This window comes from Manacus vitellinus, unplaced genomic scaffold, assembly GCF_001715985.3.
Source record: "Manacus vitellinus isolate BGI_N305 unplaced genomic scaffold, ASM171598v3 scaffold_13_pilon, whole genome shotgun sequence".
NCBI classification, from domain to species: Eukaryota; Metazoa; Chordata; class Aves; order Passeriformes; family Pipridae; genus Manacus; species Manacus vitellinus.
In genome coordinates, this window is record NW_021938999.1 from 881,172 (window position 1) to 898,038 (window position 16,867).

The window sequence follows — 16,867 nt, forward strand, 5'->3', positions numbered from 1 at the left end:
GAGCAGGCTCAGTCAATTAATTTTAAGGCTCTTTGAAGAAGCTCTAGAAAAACAGACACCTCACAGCCTGAGCTAAGAAAGTTTGAGAGTGTTCAAATTTACAGCTCAGACCTATTTCTGCAAATGTGGTTAGATGCTCAAAATAGAAGGATTCTTTCCCAGAATACTTACCAATATTCCTTACTAGGGAGGGAATATTTTATCATTTCTGACATGTGGGTTGTTCCACTAATGAAACCAGCCCCATGCTGAACGCAGACTGGATCAGGATTTGGGAAGCCAAGCCCAAGTGAGGCTACCTTGACTGCAGATGTTCATTGGAGGTCCACAAACCTCAAAATCTGGGGGACTGGTTCTATATCAAAGGAGACCTACTCCAAGCAATTCCTCTGCTGTTAAAATAACCTGACTGCACATGATGGCAGTGCTTACTCAGCACCTGAAAAGCCTAAAACCAAATGACCTGAGCTGGAAGTATCTCTAAATTCCAACATATCCTCCTAGCTTGGCTCACCATATTTGTTCCTTCGTGAGCTCTAACCTGGACACAAGAAGACATACAGGCAACCCTAACCGGTAGTCTGACTCCTCCTCACAGGGAAAGACTAGAGATAGCTGAACATGGACAAAGGAGCTTCCACAGATACTCCATGAGTAAAACTTTAAGGGCTGGGGTTTCCTGGACAAAGGAAATTTTACATTTCTTTTTATATTACTTTTTTACCTTACTTAATTGAAATCTCCTACATTCAGCTGTAATCCATTGTAATCCACAGCTGAATGCATGTGTACATGCAATCTATTATCAAGATTCCACCATTTGTGATTTGTATCGGCTTTTTTTTGTGTGTTTTTAACCTGGGAAAAACAATGACGACTCGATCCCCTGTGTAGCACCACAGGTCTCTGTAGCACTCTGAGCACACCTGCTCCTTTTCTAGACAGGAATCTCACCCTTTTCTACAGCAACACTGCCCAGGCTGAGCAGAGGCATGGAAGTTGGCTGTGCCTACACAGTAACACTGGGCCAGGGCTTCCAGAATAGAACACAGTAAAGTATTTCTCAAAAAAGATACTCCAGCAAAATTTTGGGACAATCTATCCTTTAGTCTTTTTCTTACCTCCCAAAATAAGTATTAGCATCTTTAGGAGACATACAAAGGCAGAAAAGTAATCTTGCTTGCAATACTACCCTTGAAATGATTACACCCACATGCAGACTACTAAAAAGCAAACAACAGCCCACATAACTGAAGACCTTAATTTCACAAGCCCTTAAGAAGCTTTCTCAGAGACAATAAAAAAAAAAGAAAATGAAACTTACAATGTAGTTTCTCTGGAAAGGGTAAAGACATTTTAAATTAACTCACACTAGCAGGAGGACCCTCACAATGCCCACTCAAAGTATTCCCACTCCACGACATAAAAACAAAAAAGCCATTAAGGAATTTAAGAGAAAAGTAATTTTATTGTCTACCAAATCACACTTTACTTTTTTTTCTTTTACAAATTCCAAAACAAATGAAAGATTTTTTTTTTTAACGTAATATTATGTAAAAACTCCATTTGCCACAAACTACTGTACTCAGTGGAACAAATATATATTTCAGGAGCGTGGCCAATTGTAAAAATAATCTTATGAAATAAACACTGTTCATAAAAATACAGTAAAATGCACTTTTCCCACCTCAATAAATATATTTTAATGCTATTTCCAGTTGGCATTTTAAGCCACCAGAGAGCTCTCAATGAAGAAGTCGCCAAAGTATAAATTCTCCTCATATACTTTTAGAATTATTGCAATAGCATCCAGAAGTGTAAGCATTTTTCTTTCAGTCTTTTGTTTCTAGCTTCAGGGGAATCACAGATAGGAGAAAAGATTTATCTCTAAAAATGTGCTACTCCTATACTGATTCCCATTTTGGAAAGAACGTTTAAGGTTTTCTTCCTTTTCACTAAGAAACAGTCCATAGAACAAACTGTCAAGGACGAATTCTCCAGAAAATTAAAGTCTGTTGTCCAGAGTTATAGTTTTGTTTTGAATCCCTGTGTAATACATTTAAAAATAAAAAATAAACAGTTATGTTAGATAAAAATAGAAATTTTTTAACATCTTTAACAACAAAAGCTAAGATAAAGCGTTTGTTAGAAAAAAGAAAATCTCGCCCTTTTTACAAATCTTGCAAATTTTTTAATCCAAGTATTAACTTGAATTCTAGTTCTGCTTTTCATGCACACACGAAAACACACAATTATACATACACAGATCCCTGATTAAGACATTTTCCAGATGGCTTATTAAAATTTAAAAGTCCATTTCAACCGAAGTCACATTTTGTCTGTCCAAAGCACGTTGTTTCTTCACAAGATGAGTATTTCTCTTCCTTTCCCACGACGTTTCCTTAGAGGTTCTGTCTACTTGTGAATGAATCAGTGTTTTATACATCACAGAGATTGTGACAGTAAGTAAAATATTATTATGCCCAACTCAATGAGTGCCTTTTAAAAAACAAGTACACAAAATCAACTCTGTTTCATGGTTGCAGACATGGCTAAGAAGTTGACAACAGGCTTTTCTTTCTTGTCTCCTTCACTTCCACTCATTAGCTGGTTTTTGACACATAAGACAACCAGTATATTTGGCATATTTGACGGAACAGAATAAAAACACAACAAAACAATTAAAACCCTCTGTGACTTCTCAGACTCATTGCATCACCTCTAGCTCTTCCATTTCAAAGTGTGTATTAAAGCTGTTTGCCATGGATGTATGTTCAAAGATCCTGGTCAGGCTTGGTTTCAGAAGCTCCTGCGAGGTATCACTTTTCAGGGCCATGATCTGATCTGTCCTAGGATCCCTTCTGTCATAGTACAGAGCCCACAGCAAAGTAATGGTGAGGATCATAGCCAGGATCTGCGTAACTCCAATAGAGATGCCTAGAAATCTCAGCACTTGCAATTGCTTCGTCCCTCTCAAAAAAGTGTACATTTTTTTACCGCATCCCTAGAAAACAAAAATAGATTAAAAAAACCCAGTCAATATTACTTGGTTTGCAGTTCCCAAGGTTTAGCTCATCCTACTCAGTGCTGGATTTTCTGGTTCCCAAAAATTTATCCCTCACTTCCTTCAAACAATACTTTGAAAGTTATTTTGCCTACTTTTGAAGTGCTTCCATTATGCCATCCTTAAGTTTTCTCACGCAAAGAGACTTTACTGCATGTAACAAGCTGCAAGAGATCTGTGCTGCTCTTCAATTCAGAAATCACTCAAAGTTGATCTGAGTTCGTATCAACTCAATGATTTTTAAAGAAACTCAGCTGGTTTTGTTTAGGTTTTGTTTAAAAGCAATTAAAATTCTCTTTATCATCTTGTTTCTCTCCTTAAATTGAAGATCCTCAAGGTTGTCAATTATTTTAAACTCTTTAGGTTGTTTCTACAAATATCACCTTTATTATATCCAAAACTGAAACAGTACTCTAGGAAAGATCTACAGACCCGAATAACCAAATCAGAAAAAGTCTGATGAAAACTACATTAACACATCTTAAGTTGATGTTGCACAGAAATGGAAATTAAGCTCTTTCCAAACCATCAATTCATGCTGTACAATTTCCTCACTAATTAAAGCCAACTAATTACCACACAAGGCTTCAGGAAAGCTCCCGAGCCCTCACAGGGCAGCAAGGATCCACAAAGAGACAGTGACTCTGGGAACTACTGAATAACAGCTGCAAGCACAAGTTAAAATGCTCGTTGCTCAGTAAGGGCGATGCCCAGTCCTAGAGAGAATAAAACCTTGAAAGGAGGTCCCTTTGCTACTCTGAATGATGCTTATTCTATATTCTAAACTTTGCAGGGTTTCACAGCACAAAAGAAAAAAAAAATCAAAGGAACACAGACACTGATGGAAAATTCAGAGTAGCAAACTGGATGAAGTAATACCACGAGGCATTGGTCCCAGAAGCAGACATCAGGAACCCATCAAAATGGGCACTGTCTTTAGAATGTTATTTTTTGCATTTATAATTCTTATCACATATTTCTTATGTTTTTTCTTAAGAAAGGAAAGCAATTGATCAAAGCAATGGAATTTGAAGACAGGACATGATAAACAGCACTTTTCAATCATGCTGGAATTCCCCAGAGACAACAATTTCAAATGCTGCAGCCCTGAATGTACTTAACAAAAGGTCCAATTTTTGCCACATACACAAAATTCACACTGCATTCAACAGACTTTCATTTAGGATCTGAAGAAAATTAATGTACTATATGATAACTGTACCAGAGTAAATTAAAGGATCTCAATGTCTTTCCTCATTTCACTATGTCATTTCCTAAACAGACACAGAAGAAAGAGCAAATGTGCATTCTTTGAAATTTCAAAAGAAAAAAAACACATTGTAGCAAAAGCAATGTAATTGAACTTGAGGGGGAACAAAAACTGTCATGTTGGCATCTTCTTTTCTTCACTTAGAAGACAGTTGTAGCTATACTATTTTTCAAATTTGTTTTTAGTTACAGAGAAATCAGCTGCATTTTAGTACTTTTGATAACTTAAAGGAATGAAGGTACATGCAGGTCACAATTTAAAAATGCTCCACCACAGCAATATTCAAACTCAGATCATTTGTTGCCTGGAGAAAACATCCATTAACAGAGAGTGATAACATTAATACCTACATCTCCTGCAGTACAGACACATAACTGAGACAAATTATGCCCAATCTAGATAGACTGTTTCCCTCCATTTAATGATGTTCTTACAGTTCTGATCTCATACAAATTCAAAACCAGTTTCAAAACTGAGAAACACCCTGCCAGCCCTGTTATCTTCACATTCACGTATTTTATTTCTGCTTATGTGACACTTTCATAGTTGGTAGCCTGCAGTTAAACAGTATAAAAATATACTTTCTTTGGCAAAAGTAAAAGTTTGTCACTAAATGGGGAGCTTTTGTTGCCAAGTCAAATATAGTACAAAACTTTGCAGCAATCATTCAGAAGAATTAGCTTCACATTCCTACAGAGCTAAGGATTAAAGCCATTTTATACTTTCAGTTTTAAAGTGGGAAAAAAGAGTGTATTTCTGATTTACTGCAACATCACAGAATAAGAACTTTAACTTAAATAAGGCACTTCTCAGAGCAGAAAAGATAAGCCCTCAACATAATCAACAAATCTTCTGTATACTCAGATTTTGAGTATACTCACAATTATATTTTTATTTATTGAAAACAAATTTTAATATTAAAAATTAAAACAAAACCAAAATTAAAACAAAATTAATTTAACTAAAACAAATTTTGAGTACTCAAAATTATGCTAGAAAACAAAAGAAAATATTGAACATGCAAGTTTGATGTTTTTGAAGATATCAACTCCTACCAATCATTTTATCTAGGCTGCAGTTCCCCACCTCAAGATGGGCTCAGACCACAACAGACTGTCATCTTCACACTTCCCTCACAGTCATGCTCTAAGATCAGTCTGTTCCATGAACTGCACCAACGGTGAAGCTCATCAGAATAAAAGCAATCCAAGGAGACTAGTGCATTTGAAAAACAGCTTTTAAAATCACACAGGGAAAAATATGATTCCTGCCAAAAATACTCTCAAGCAGAACTATGTCACCTTTCTTTCTGCAAAAATTAAACTGTGAAGGATTCCAACTTAGACTACAAAAAGCTCTGAGTTTCCAGCAAAAAATTACAGCACAGTTACAACAAAAAATATTTATCAATCCCAGACAAACCAAACTTCGGTTTTCTGAAGTACTACAAAGAATTTTTCTGAAGTACCAGAATGGACCTGCCAAGCATTTACATAAGCCAATTTTAGGCTAGCAAGGCTAATCTTATCAGGCTCCCTCTCAAACCACCAGACTACGCAAGTTTGTTTTGAATCAGTTTCTAAAAACGCTTTTTTTCCTTCAGCTCTCCAAAGCAGAATTTAGGCAGATTAGCCTTGGAAGTTTTGTATGATACTGATAAACTTATTAGCAAGTATACTGCAAGAGTCTGTGAGACAACCCACAGGCAAGCAACATGGAAAGAAATGTTTTGCCAAGCAAATCCTGTACATATCTCTAAGAGAAATGAAGTATTTTTGTGGCTGGTACAACAGAATACAGCCTGTCCCTTTTTGGAATGGGTTCTGCCGTAGAGAACCAAAAAATAAATTTTTGCCAAGTACCGAATCCACCCAAAATGCTCTCTGGTACAGCAGGGGCGGAACAACCATAAATGTACCCTTCAGGTTTCTTTTAGAAAAAAAGCCACTTAGCCTTTCTTTTTATCAAGTAGGTCTTAACACAGCCCTTATGTCCTACATAATAATTATCTTTGGCTATTAACTTTCTCCAAGGAGAACCAAAAGAATTTGAACATATGAAGTGTTCAGAGAACCACTTTCCTGGAATATGGCTGTGGGCATGAAATGTTAGCAGAAGATATGACACAAGAAAACCTTGCACACTTGACACTCCAGTGACTAGTACCTCTCAGAAATTTCTGAGCTTCCTGTGCTCAAAAAGCAGTTTTTCATTGAGTGACACTGCTTACATACTCCTGCCTTTTCACATAAGTACGAAAGATGCATGGGGCAAATGAATGTTCTACAGTTTCAATATGTTTACACTTCTTGAGGGCTCTCTGTAACAGACTTGGTCTGTGTGGTATTAACAGTGGCAATGGTATTACAAAAAACAACCATCACTGAAGAGTGAGCCACAATTTTTTCTTCTTCAAGAATACTACTGGCAGGCTGTATTCATGCTCAATTAGATGCTGCTATTTTTTGGTCTGTGGTTGGTCCAGCTACCTGTGAGAGTTTATTCTTTTTCTGTCAAGTTATGAGAAAACAAGCACTGATAAACCAGAACTTTGTCCTTGAAAGGAGCATCTTGTATAAACTATACTTAATTGGTACCTCTCTATTGGTTGACGGCCTTTCAAGGGCACTCGAAGGAGAAAGTGAAGAGGAGGGTGATGAAGCACGCCCCCAGACTCATTTAGAAAAGATCCCCTGAAGTATAGCACGCAAGCGCGTGGGGAATTCCAAAGCACACAAGCATGTGCAGAAGGGGCACCACTTACATAACGTTGGGAGGGACTGAAGGCCTCTAGCTGGGCGGTGCTGACCACACCTGCCCAGGTAGACATCACCAATTAATTGTATAAAAAGCAGACAGCTCATGCTGGAAGTAGGCAAGCTTCACATCAAAGGACAACATTGCCTTTTGCAGGGACGCCCGCTATCTTGTGAGCCTGCTGACTCTCCGAGAATGCAGCTTTTGCTATGGGTAATTCTAGGCATTCTGGGTCGGTAAGATAACTTCATAAGCAACCTGGGTGACTGGGGGAGTTGTACTGAGGGCTTATTTTTCTCTTCCTTCTTCTCTCTTGGGTTTTTTCGTTTTGTTGGCCACCTCTTGGTAATAAATATTGGTTTCGTTGAGTTTTCAAAGGCATATGGTTTCAGTTTCAGCATCCTTCTGAACTCTCCCTGTCACACAGGCCCCAGAAGAAGCCTGAATGGTTTTCCTATTCAGAGACTGACACCTCTAAAGAGTAACCAGTGCTGTCAGTGGTGTGAGCCTTGCCAGAAGGCAAGAGAGGTTCTACAAATAGCTGGTGGAAAGAAAATAGCCTCCACCGCTGTCTTTAAGGTTCCCTAGCAAAGACTGGCCTTCTGAGGCACCTGCCTTTCGGTAGCTCTTCCTAATGGAAGCACATCACCTCCTAGGATGGATGTCGGAAAGTCCAGAATAGATGATACAACTTCTCTTCACAGAGTCAATACCATACAAATTCATTTCCCCAAAACTTGTTTGGTTTCTGGCAATAGCTAATAATCATTTTGGTTTGTTTATATAGCCAATCTCCCCTGCTTCAGAGGTATTGCTCCACAGCTCCTGAACAAAAGCCATGCAACCGATTCTTGTAAGAAAGGGTCTTGAACAGCGTAAAAAAATGGGACAAAATAAAACTGTTCTTTAGGTACTCTTCCACAATGCAAAGCTACACCATCCACTGGAGAAATGTTCATGCTTCAGCACCTGAAAGCACACTTCTCATGTCCATCCTCCTTCCTATGCACCCTATATTACTCTAAAAGCAATCAAATGAAGAATGCATCTCTTGTCAGATCCTCATAACTACCTGATTGAGACATGCCTTTTGTTGCTGTTGGACTATCTGCACTATTGGTCATTCTGCTATTACTGAATGCACAATTAAAAGTCTTCAGAGGTCTGTTAGCACTAAAAAATGGTAGTAAGCAAACCAGTCTTCAGAAAAACATGACTTTGGACAATATTTATGTGAGAACTGAGTTTTAGTAGAGAGCGTATTTATCTTTTTTTATAATTTTCACTCTAAGAACAGTAATGACTTGCTACCATGATCACCTCCTTTGAGTTTAAATAGGTCCTCTCCTGGTTTTAAGGTGCTTTTTTTGTAATTCTTTTTAAATAATCATACTGTAAGGCAGTAGAGAAAAAGAACATTTCCACAAGTTTCTATGCATGCTCAGAGTACAACTGAATTACCTGCCTCCTGGCATAAGACCTTTTATCAAGAGCGCTCTCATCTTCCTAAGAAATTCTCAATAGCTTCCTTCACTATATATTTCACTAGAGTACTCTTACACTTACCCTACATTAGTTTAATGGGTTGGAGCCTGGACGTTACATCACAATTAATTTTTAACTTTTGGATTAAAGCAAATTTGAACTCCAACCTAACCGATATAAAATAAATACCTCAATGTTTAAGCACATCTCAGACGTTAACTGCATTGCCATTAACTTATCTCACTCCCAGGCAAGGGTGGGTAGGTCCATCTGTCCTTCCTTCAGCATTAATAATAAACATAAACACAATAAACACTTTCCATAAACACAACTACTCTACAAACAAATTACTCTGTTGCACTACAAATTCAGAAAATTACTGTATCAGGAAGAATGCATAAAGCCTTCTGAAATATTAATACTTTTCTTCCTACCTCCTGATAAAGGTCACTGAGATCCTCATGATGTGCCTGCTTAGAGCATCCTGGGAACTCTCTGACACAACAGGAGTCAGGTGGCCAGTCCAACTCTGTCATTTCCAGCCAGTCTGTGAAGTACACCACGCCACAACATTTAAACTGCAAAGGAAGGATTAGCCAAGATCAGCAATAATGATGTTACTTCTTCATGAAACTAGGTCACCAAAAAAGCTAAATAAATTCCTAACACCAACTTCTAAAATATGTACATAGAACTAAAAGTATCTACAAGATCTTCTATGTATATTGTTTTGTTGTACTTTTACATAAAAGCAACATGAAAATTTCAAGGTAGTGACCAATGAATACCTCAGAAATAGTCAATGGAATGGCTCTGTCCATTAAATCCCAATTGCTTCCTCAAAGGATTATTCACAGAAATTGTCCTGTCCTGGAATTCTCCTATCCTTACTACAAGGAACTAACTCATGGTAATTTCATGCCAAAATGGTGACCAATGGACAAGTATACCAGTGGTTGAAAGAAATAGTACGGAAAGGTCTTACTAGTGAGGACTATTCCTGCAAGGATACAACTATGGACACATCTGTTGAAAACCAGAAAAAGCACAGATTTACCTGAATACAGATGTGAGAAACCAAAAGCAATGCCTTGAAACAACTCAGTGTGTGGGTGAGGGGGCAGATCAAGTTCTGCCAAGGTGGGATGGTGCTCTGCCTCAAAACCCTGCCTCCTTGAATGCCTTTGGTGTAGCTGTCAGTCACTGGCACATGGGGAGCACTGCCCCACACCACACCCCCTGGAGCCCCTAATCCAGCCCCAGAATGGCCATTTGCCATTGTCACACATCCCACACTGCACCCCCAGGGGCCCCTAACCCAGATCCCAAATGGCTGGCACACCGGAAGTCCCACTTGGGGTTGGGGAGGGGGTGGGTGGTCACAGGAGTCCAGAGCAAATAAAACCAACACCATGAGGCCTCCACGTGGTCACAGCCCTATTGCCCTTGGATTTGTAGTAGTTGGTGCTACCGTGGCCCTAAGGCAATAGGTATAATTCTTTATCTCTCTCTTTTTCTTTACTTCTAATCCACTTTTCTTGATATTTGGGTAAGTTAAACCTGGATGGGTTGGAATTTGCTAAGTCAATGCTTTGTGAAATGCTTTCTGACTGAATGCGTTCTTTAAACTTTTGCCAAGTTCCCTTATTTTCCAAAGTTTGCCAGTAAAAGTGTGTTATTTTGACCTCCTGAAAACATTGCTGTGTTTTTCCCACGCGTGACCTGAAGGTATAAATGAACCTAAGGCCCTTTTAATAAATCCATCAGACAGGTTTTGGGACTCTGTATCTTTATGATGTAAAACCCCTTTGATGAGCTGGGGTCTTAAAACAGAAAAAAAAAAAAAAGGAAAAAAATAGATTAAAGTGTGAGCAAAAAGGTATAGAAATTGCAAATGCTAAAAGGAAAACAGAAAATAACAGGAAAGGGTATCACACTAAAGCAAATACTCCAACAGAATCAACCATAAAAGTAAGAAGTCTGGTTGCAAAGCAGATCAGTCGTAATTGGCTATAAAAACCAACCAGCAGGACTAACAAACTGTCTTCTCCTCTGCAAAGCACACCCAGAGATTTAAAGCCAAATGACCAGTCTACCACTTTCATATAGAAAAGGGATAAAGCAGCTACATTAGATTTGGTTTGGAATTGGATGCAGACTTGACATGACTGAAAAGAAGTATTGCTGCAGAAACAAGACGCCTTTTTTTTTTCTGAATGCCCTCCAGTACCAGCCTGAGTGTAAGTCATCCTCTGGTTCCTTTGATCCATGGGCTTGGGAACATATTTGCCCCCCTCCTTACCCACTTCAGAGCCAGAGTCCTGTATTCCACACCACTCCTTGGTCACAATCAAGCAGATCAGTGCCCAGACTGCTGGCACCCACTGTGCCCTTGACCTTACCAGTCCTCTTAAAAATCTCACTTCTTCCTTCTTTACCACAACTTTAAAGTCTCTGTTTTTATTAGTTCGTTAGTTCCAACACAGGACTTTAAGGAAAGCTCAAGCTTTGGCCCCTCACTGTAATTGCAAAGACCATGTCATTAAACTTTCTTTTCTTACTCTCAAATCTTTTCTTCCCCCACCCAGCTCTTCTTTCCTGACTTCAGTTGACCCTTACCATCTTCCTTAGCATAGTCACAAGTCTGGTATTAGACCACCAAGAGGGTTGAGGGAAAACACATTTCCCATCTGTCTCAGATGTTAAAAGACACAGAAGAGAGAAAACCAAGTTGATCAGGGTTGAATCTTTGGTAACAGAACTGTAATCACAATTTAGCTGACTGAAGAAGGGCCACAAGCAAAGTGCTCATTCAGGAATAAAGCACATGCCAGGCTCATAAATACAGCATCTGAGTTATGAGTGGACACAATATCAAGAAGAGTCCATTAATTAAGTAGAATCTGTAAAAGAGGTTTCTCAAATGTTCACTTCAAACTTTCCCCAAATCATTCATCTGGTCAGAGATGGAATATAGAAAATCTAACTTCTAAAACAAAGTTTTTCTACCCTAGAAAAGTTATGGCATAGTTGAAATTTTGTTACTAATATTCATATTATAACCAGCCATTATGATGACACCACAACAACTATGAGGATAAGACATAGTTTTTAATTTATCCAATCTATGCATTTCAACCAAGATACAGTACCAGCTCTATTCAAGGAAAATTGATTGAGACCATTTGATTATATTATCTCAGGTACAGAACAGATATCAACACTCTACCTGCACATGAAGAATTACTCAGTTTCACAGAGCACTTGAATGGCCAGAGCAGAGAACAGGGTGGGGGTATGCTGGCGTTTAACCTCTTTCTTTCAGGTTTTAGTATAAATACAGACGAATCAAGTGCTGCCAGGAAATGCTTAAATAAACAGGAAATCTGTGCAACATTGATAGATTTCAACATTTCAACAAGAGCAGCACAATGACAGGCATTTAAGGAGTTCTCTTCCTGCATGTGAGTTATATTTGGAGTTAATGGGTTTTACCTTGGGCGATTTCATGTTTCTGTAACATAATACTTCATTCTTTAAAAAAAGTTCTGAATTTTAGTAGGGTAGAGGGCAAAGCTGTGAATACACAAGGAAGCTTTTTGGTTTGTTTCTGACCCCCCCCAGTAAAAAGAAATAAAAACCCTGATCATTTTCACAAACCTCAACCAAATAGACAGTGTAGGCATCTTTATGAAAACTTCCTTTTCCACTCCTTTCCAGCTAAACACATATCTTAACCATGACAGCTTGATGAAAAGAAACTAACAGAGCCTACAGGAAGGAGAGCACAGTTTAATATTAAAACCACACATTCATTTTACTTAATTTGCAGATTTTTAATTTTATATATGTCGTATCCTAAAATGCTACAGTAATCCTAAAAGGTGTTGATGTCCTAACCTTGCTGGTAAAGGAGCAGAGAGTGTTAGCAATTTAACTGAATTTAGTGACATTTTTCTTTTGGTGTTTAAGCATCTTTAGGGCATATAAAAACTAAAGAACTGGATATCAAGTGATGTTAAAAGATACCATCACTACACAGTGTTTCATATGAAATTAACTTTTCACTTAAAACCAAACCTCTTCCTTTAGCAGATAAGTAACACTTACTGAGCATGTATTACTTCAGTTCATGAATTACTGTCATCTTACCTCCCTCTGGAAGAAATTCCAAGCATGGGTCAGCCACTGGTACCTAGGTAGGCCATAATTGGTCATCCTGGCTTTCAGTGTGATCATATCAGACCACTGCACTGGAACCTGGAGCAAGGAAAGATAAATGATTCACACAATGGATCAATAATCTTGTGGTTCCAAATCCACAAATTCCATCTATTTTGTGATCTTTCCAGTGCAATGACCAACATAACGCTGTATACAAATAAAACAGGAAAACAAGTGTTGCAATTTTTATGATTCTAATACTTCACAAGCTTTTCTTAAAATATCAGGGAAAAGTTATTTGTTTCCTTTGCTTACAAATTAATCTACACTGAAAAAGGAGTTACATTTCGGAGAGATTCAGGGATAGTTGGGTACAATTTGGTTATACCATTACCACATTTTTTTCCTGGTATGAAACTTGAACTGAGTCCCATCCAAGTCATCAGGGATAGCATTTGTCTGCCCCAGTTTAGGTATCTCCCTGGTGTCTTCTTAGTCAAGAGAAAGATACAGGCAGCTGAACAGGGCAATTGATCTCAAGATAAGTAATTTATACAGAGCAGATGCACCACTGCCTTGAAGTCTCAAATCCACTTCACTGTCTAAGGTGACAAACTTAGATCTAAATGTCTAACTTCTACATATATAAAATTAATTGCAAGGAATTCTACCCTAAGAGTTTTTTCAATGATTTTCTGGCTTGGTCTGGAGTCCTGTATGCAGGTATCCTTAACGTGCTCTGTTTCAGTATCTTACTCAAGAACAGAAACAAGGAAATGCAGACAAGGCTCTGTGGTCTTTTTTCTTCATACACACTCAGTCTTGTAAATCTTGAAATTTACAAATAAATACTTCAAGGATTCTTGAAGTATTTTTCTTTCAAATTTGACTACTCAGAAGTGAGGTGCTGGTGCTCTCCATTGTCCGAATATGACACGTCAGCAATTCGTTACAAACAACAGAAGCAAGTGCTATGGCACCAGGCATGCAATGCATTTCAGAATCAAGATTAGAACCTCACTTCCGTTCAGCTGCACAAATTTCAGTGTGCCAAAACAAAACAAGTTGCTGAAGACTGCATTGCCCTCCTAGGCACACATATCACTCATGCTGAGTTTTGCCTTGTTTCCATTAGCCTTAACAGTCATGGTGAAAGAAATCAAAATCACAATATCAGCTGTCGCTTGGATGGCAGGGGAGCCCAGCTCCTCTAGCAGTTGTGACTTTGCTATCCTGTTCAATTTGGAGCAAACAGTAAAAGCATTCTGCAAGTAGCAACAAATGTTATCTAATAAAAAAGCCTGATCACAGTATTTCCCAAGAAGCCTGGTCTTCATTGTGCTCTATGCTCTACAAAAACATAGGGACAATCACTGCCTGCCTGAACCCATAAGACAAATAAGAACATGTGATAATGTTTCATTACTGCTATTAAGTTATGCTACTATTTCTGATGCCCTAGTAAAGCTTCGTATCATTAATACACTAATAATGTCCCAGAAACTTAACATGCCTTTCATTTAGCAGATTTTTCTCCCTTAAGTGATAAAGTGTTGAACTCACAATGGTCCACATGAAAAATATGTTAGCAGTAGAGTACTAAAAATACTTTAAAACAGTATCACAGAATCTTTCTATCACAAACATTTACACTGGTCACTATAATAAAACAATTTGGTTTGTATTCAATGCATTTCTCTTTCTTCTGCATTGTAAGCTAGCACTCTGCTTTCTTCAGTAATTTGATATTGCTGCAATTAAGCTCATATTTGCTAGAATATTTTTTTATTAGTTTTTATTGTTTGAGTTGAACACAGTCCAAGGTTATGCCTGCAACACGAGGCATCCAACTTCTTTAGGAAATCAATGGGGAAAAAAAGAAAGGTGGAAAAAATGCTAAAGAAGTAAGAGAAGGAAATTAAAAGCAAGGCAAAACAATCTAAACCCCACTGTAGAAAGGCAATTTGAATTCTGGAGGTAAGGAGCGATTTTGCAATCTGTGTGTCTGACTGCTCCAAGGATGAAGCCATATGAGGAGCCACTGAGGTCACTTGGTCTGTTCAGCTTGGAGGAGACTGAAGAGGAGACCTTATTGCAGTTACAACTTCTTTGTGAGGGGAAGAGGAGGGGCAGGCACAGATCTCTTCTCTGAGGTCACCAGTGACAGGACCCAAGGGAATGGTCTGAAGTTGTGTCAGGGGAGGTTTCGGTTGGATATTAGAAAAAGGTTCTTTCCCCAGAGGGTGACTGGGTGCTGGAACAGGCTCCCCAGAGAAGTGGTCACAGCACCAAGCCTGACAGAGTTCAAGAAGTATTTGGATGATACTCTCAGGCACATGGTATGATACTTGGGGAGAGTCCTGTGCAGGGCTAAGAGCTGGACTCAATGATCCTTGTGAGTCCCTTCCAACTCAGCATATTCTGTGATATTCTGCGATTATGTGAGCTAAGGACATTGATGTATCTACTAAACAGCTTCCTATCAGCTCATATACACAGTGGTGCACAATATTAGATGCCTGAGATGCATTTGTTTGACTATACACCAGTGCTCTTCTGTAGTGTGTAGAAACACAAAAACTAGAGATGCTGGTTTGATTTTAACATAAATTTGTAAAGTTCGGTCTGCCATTGAAATCTACTCACTCATTCTTCTAATGATTATCAAGGCTTGATCAATTCCTAAGTAAGCCAAGAACCCACACTGGCTTTTCAATCTTGTGGGTGGAATAAATTAGTCATGAGGCCCCACTTCATGCTGAGAGCTATCATGAGCTGGAAGGAAAATTGTTTATGCAAGGACTCTTAGAGCAACTTGTCCACACTCCAAGGAGAGCCCATACGGAAACAGCAGAGGCGGTTATGCCTCAGTGACATTTCTGACAACATCACCCATCCACCTACACTAATGCCAACTGATTCTCTGAAACCCACCAGGGGCCCATGTGATTTCATGCTACACTGAAAAAAACATGACATCAAGTCACCCTTATGGGTATAAGAGGGAGTCTTCTTATCTTTATCAAGTAGAGTAGGTGGAAGCATGCTCTAGGGAAGTGACCTGCACAGGTATGAAAGAACCACTGAAAAACAACTGTGCTCTTCCAGACTGCCACATTCCCTATGGGTCTTAGCAGCAAGAAACCCAGCTGTACCCCACCTTATCACACAAAAAGCAGTATTGTTAGGACCAAGAGAATAATAGTGAGAAATCAGATAAAAAGAGAAAATAAAAAAAAAAACAACAACAGCAAAACAACAACAACAAAACCTCAACACAACCCAGTATTTCAGGGGATGAGGAAAGAAAAAACATATATATACAGGGAGAGAAGAAAAAAGAAAAAGAAAAGCAAAAAAAGAGTATCTGGGTTCGCTGTGACCCACTGCAGATGATGGTGGCATGGAATTCAGCACTGCTTACTTTAGCAAAGGGATGCAAGGACAGTGTTTTCTTCTGGAGGGAAACAGCATTACTAGTGCCTTAACATATATGAGGCTTATGCCAGCTTTCATCAAACTGTCCTAGGTTTGGGTTTCAGTAGCATAGCATGTAATCGAAAGCTTGGGGGTCAGACTAAAATACACCATAACTTCAGGTTCTCAAACTGAATAGGGAAGGCTGGAGAAAGCATGTTCCACTGCTCTGAAGGCTATGTTGTTTCAGGTACTTTCCACTGACAAGATTTCTGTGGAAAGACGGATGTTAGTTATGACAGTCATCTTGGCAAAATCCCCCCAGAGGGCAGCTGTGCCCATAGGATGAAGAATGCCTCTTGTCTGTATTTCCAATTTTAAAATGCATCAGCACAAGCTGACATTTAAAGCAAAGGGATAGCCTTAATTGCTATTATACTGTAACACCCATCTGGAAGCTGTACCACAAGGGAATGAATTCTGATGCAAAGTGCTGCCACGTAACTTCAGACTTCAAATCTGCCAGAAATTCCATTGCTCCACGTACTGTGCAAATATCAAGAAAGCTCCCTCCAATCTTACCGCAATGTAATTGCTATTCACTGTTGGAAAGACCATTATATTGGGCATATCTTGGCAGTTAAGAGAAAATATTTGTCCCTCTATTCATAAAAATGTACCAGACTGAGTACAAGATGCAAAGATATAGC

General features: G+C 38.7%; 1 protein-coding gene across 1 annotated transcript in view; it reads right to left on the reverse strand.

The window, feature by feature from the left end:
• Positions 1-1,447: 1,447 nt before the first annotated feature.
• Positions 1,448-16,867, reverse strand: part of TSPAN12 (tetraspanin 12) — a 37,424-nt gene continuing 22,004 nt past the window's right edge. Inside the window, exons 6-8 of the mRNA XM_018067954.3 lie at positions 12,729-12,836; positions 9,011-9,154; positions 1,448-3,004 (exon numbers count right to left, since the gene is read on the reverse strand). Of these exons, the coding sequence (XP_017923443.2) occupies positions 2,708-3,004; positions 9,011-9,154; positions 12,729-12,836 (549 nt within the window). The 3' untranslated portion in view covers positions 1,448-2,707. The remainder of the gene's footprint in view (positions 3,005-9,010; positions 9,155-12,728; positions 12,837-16,867) is intronic.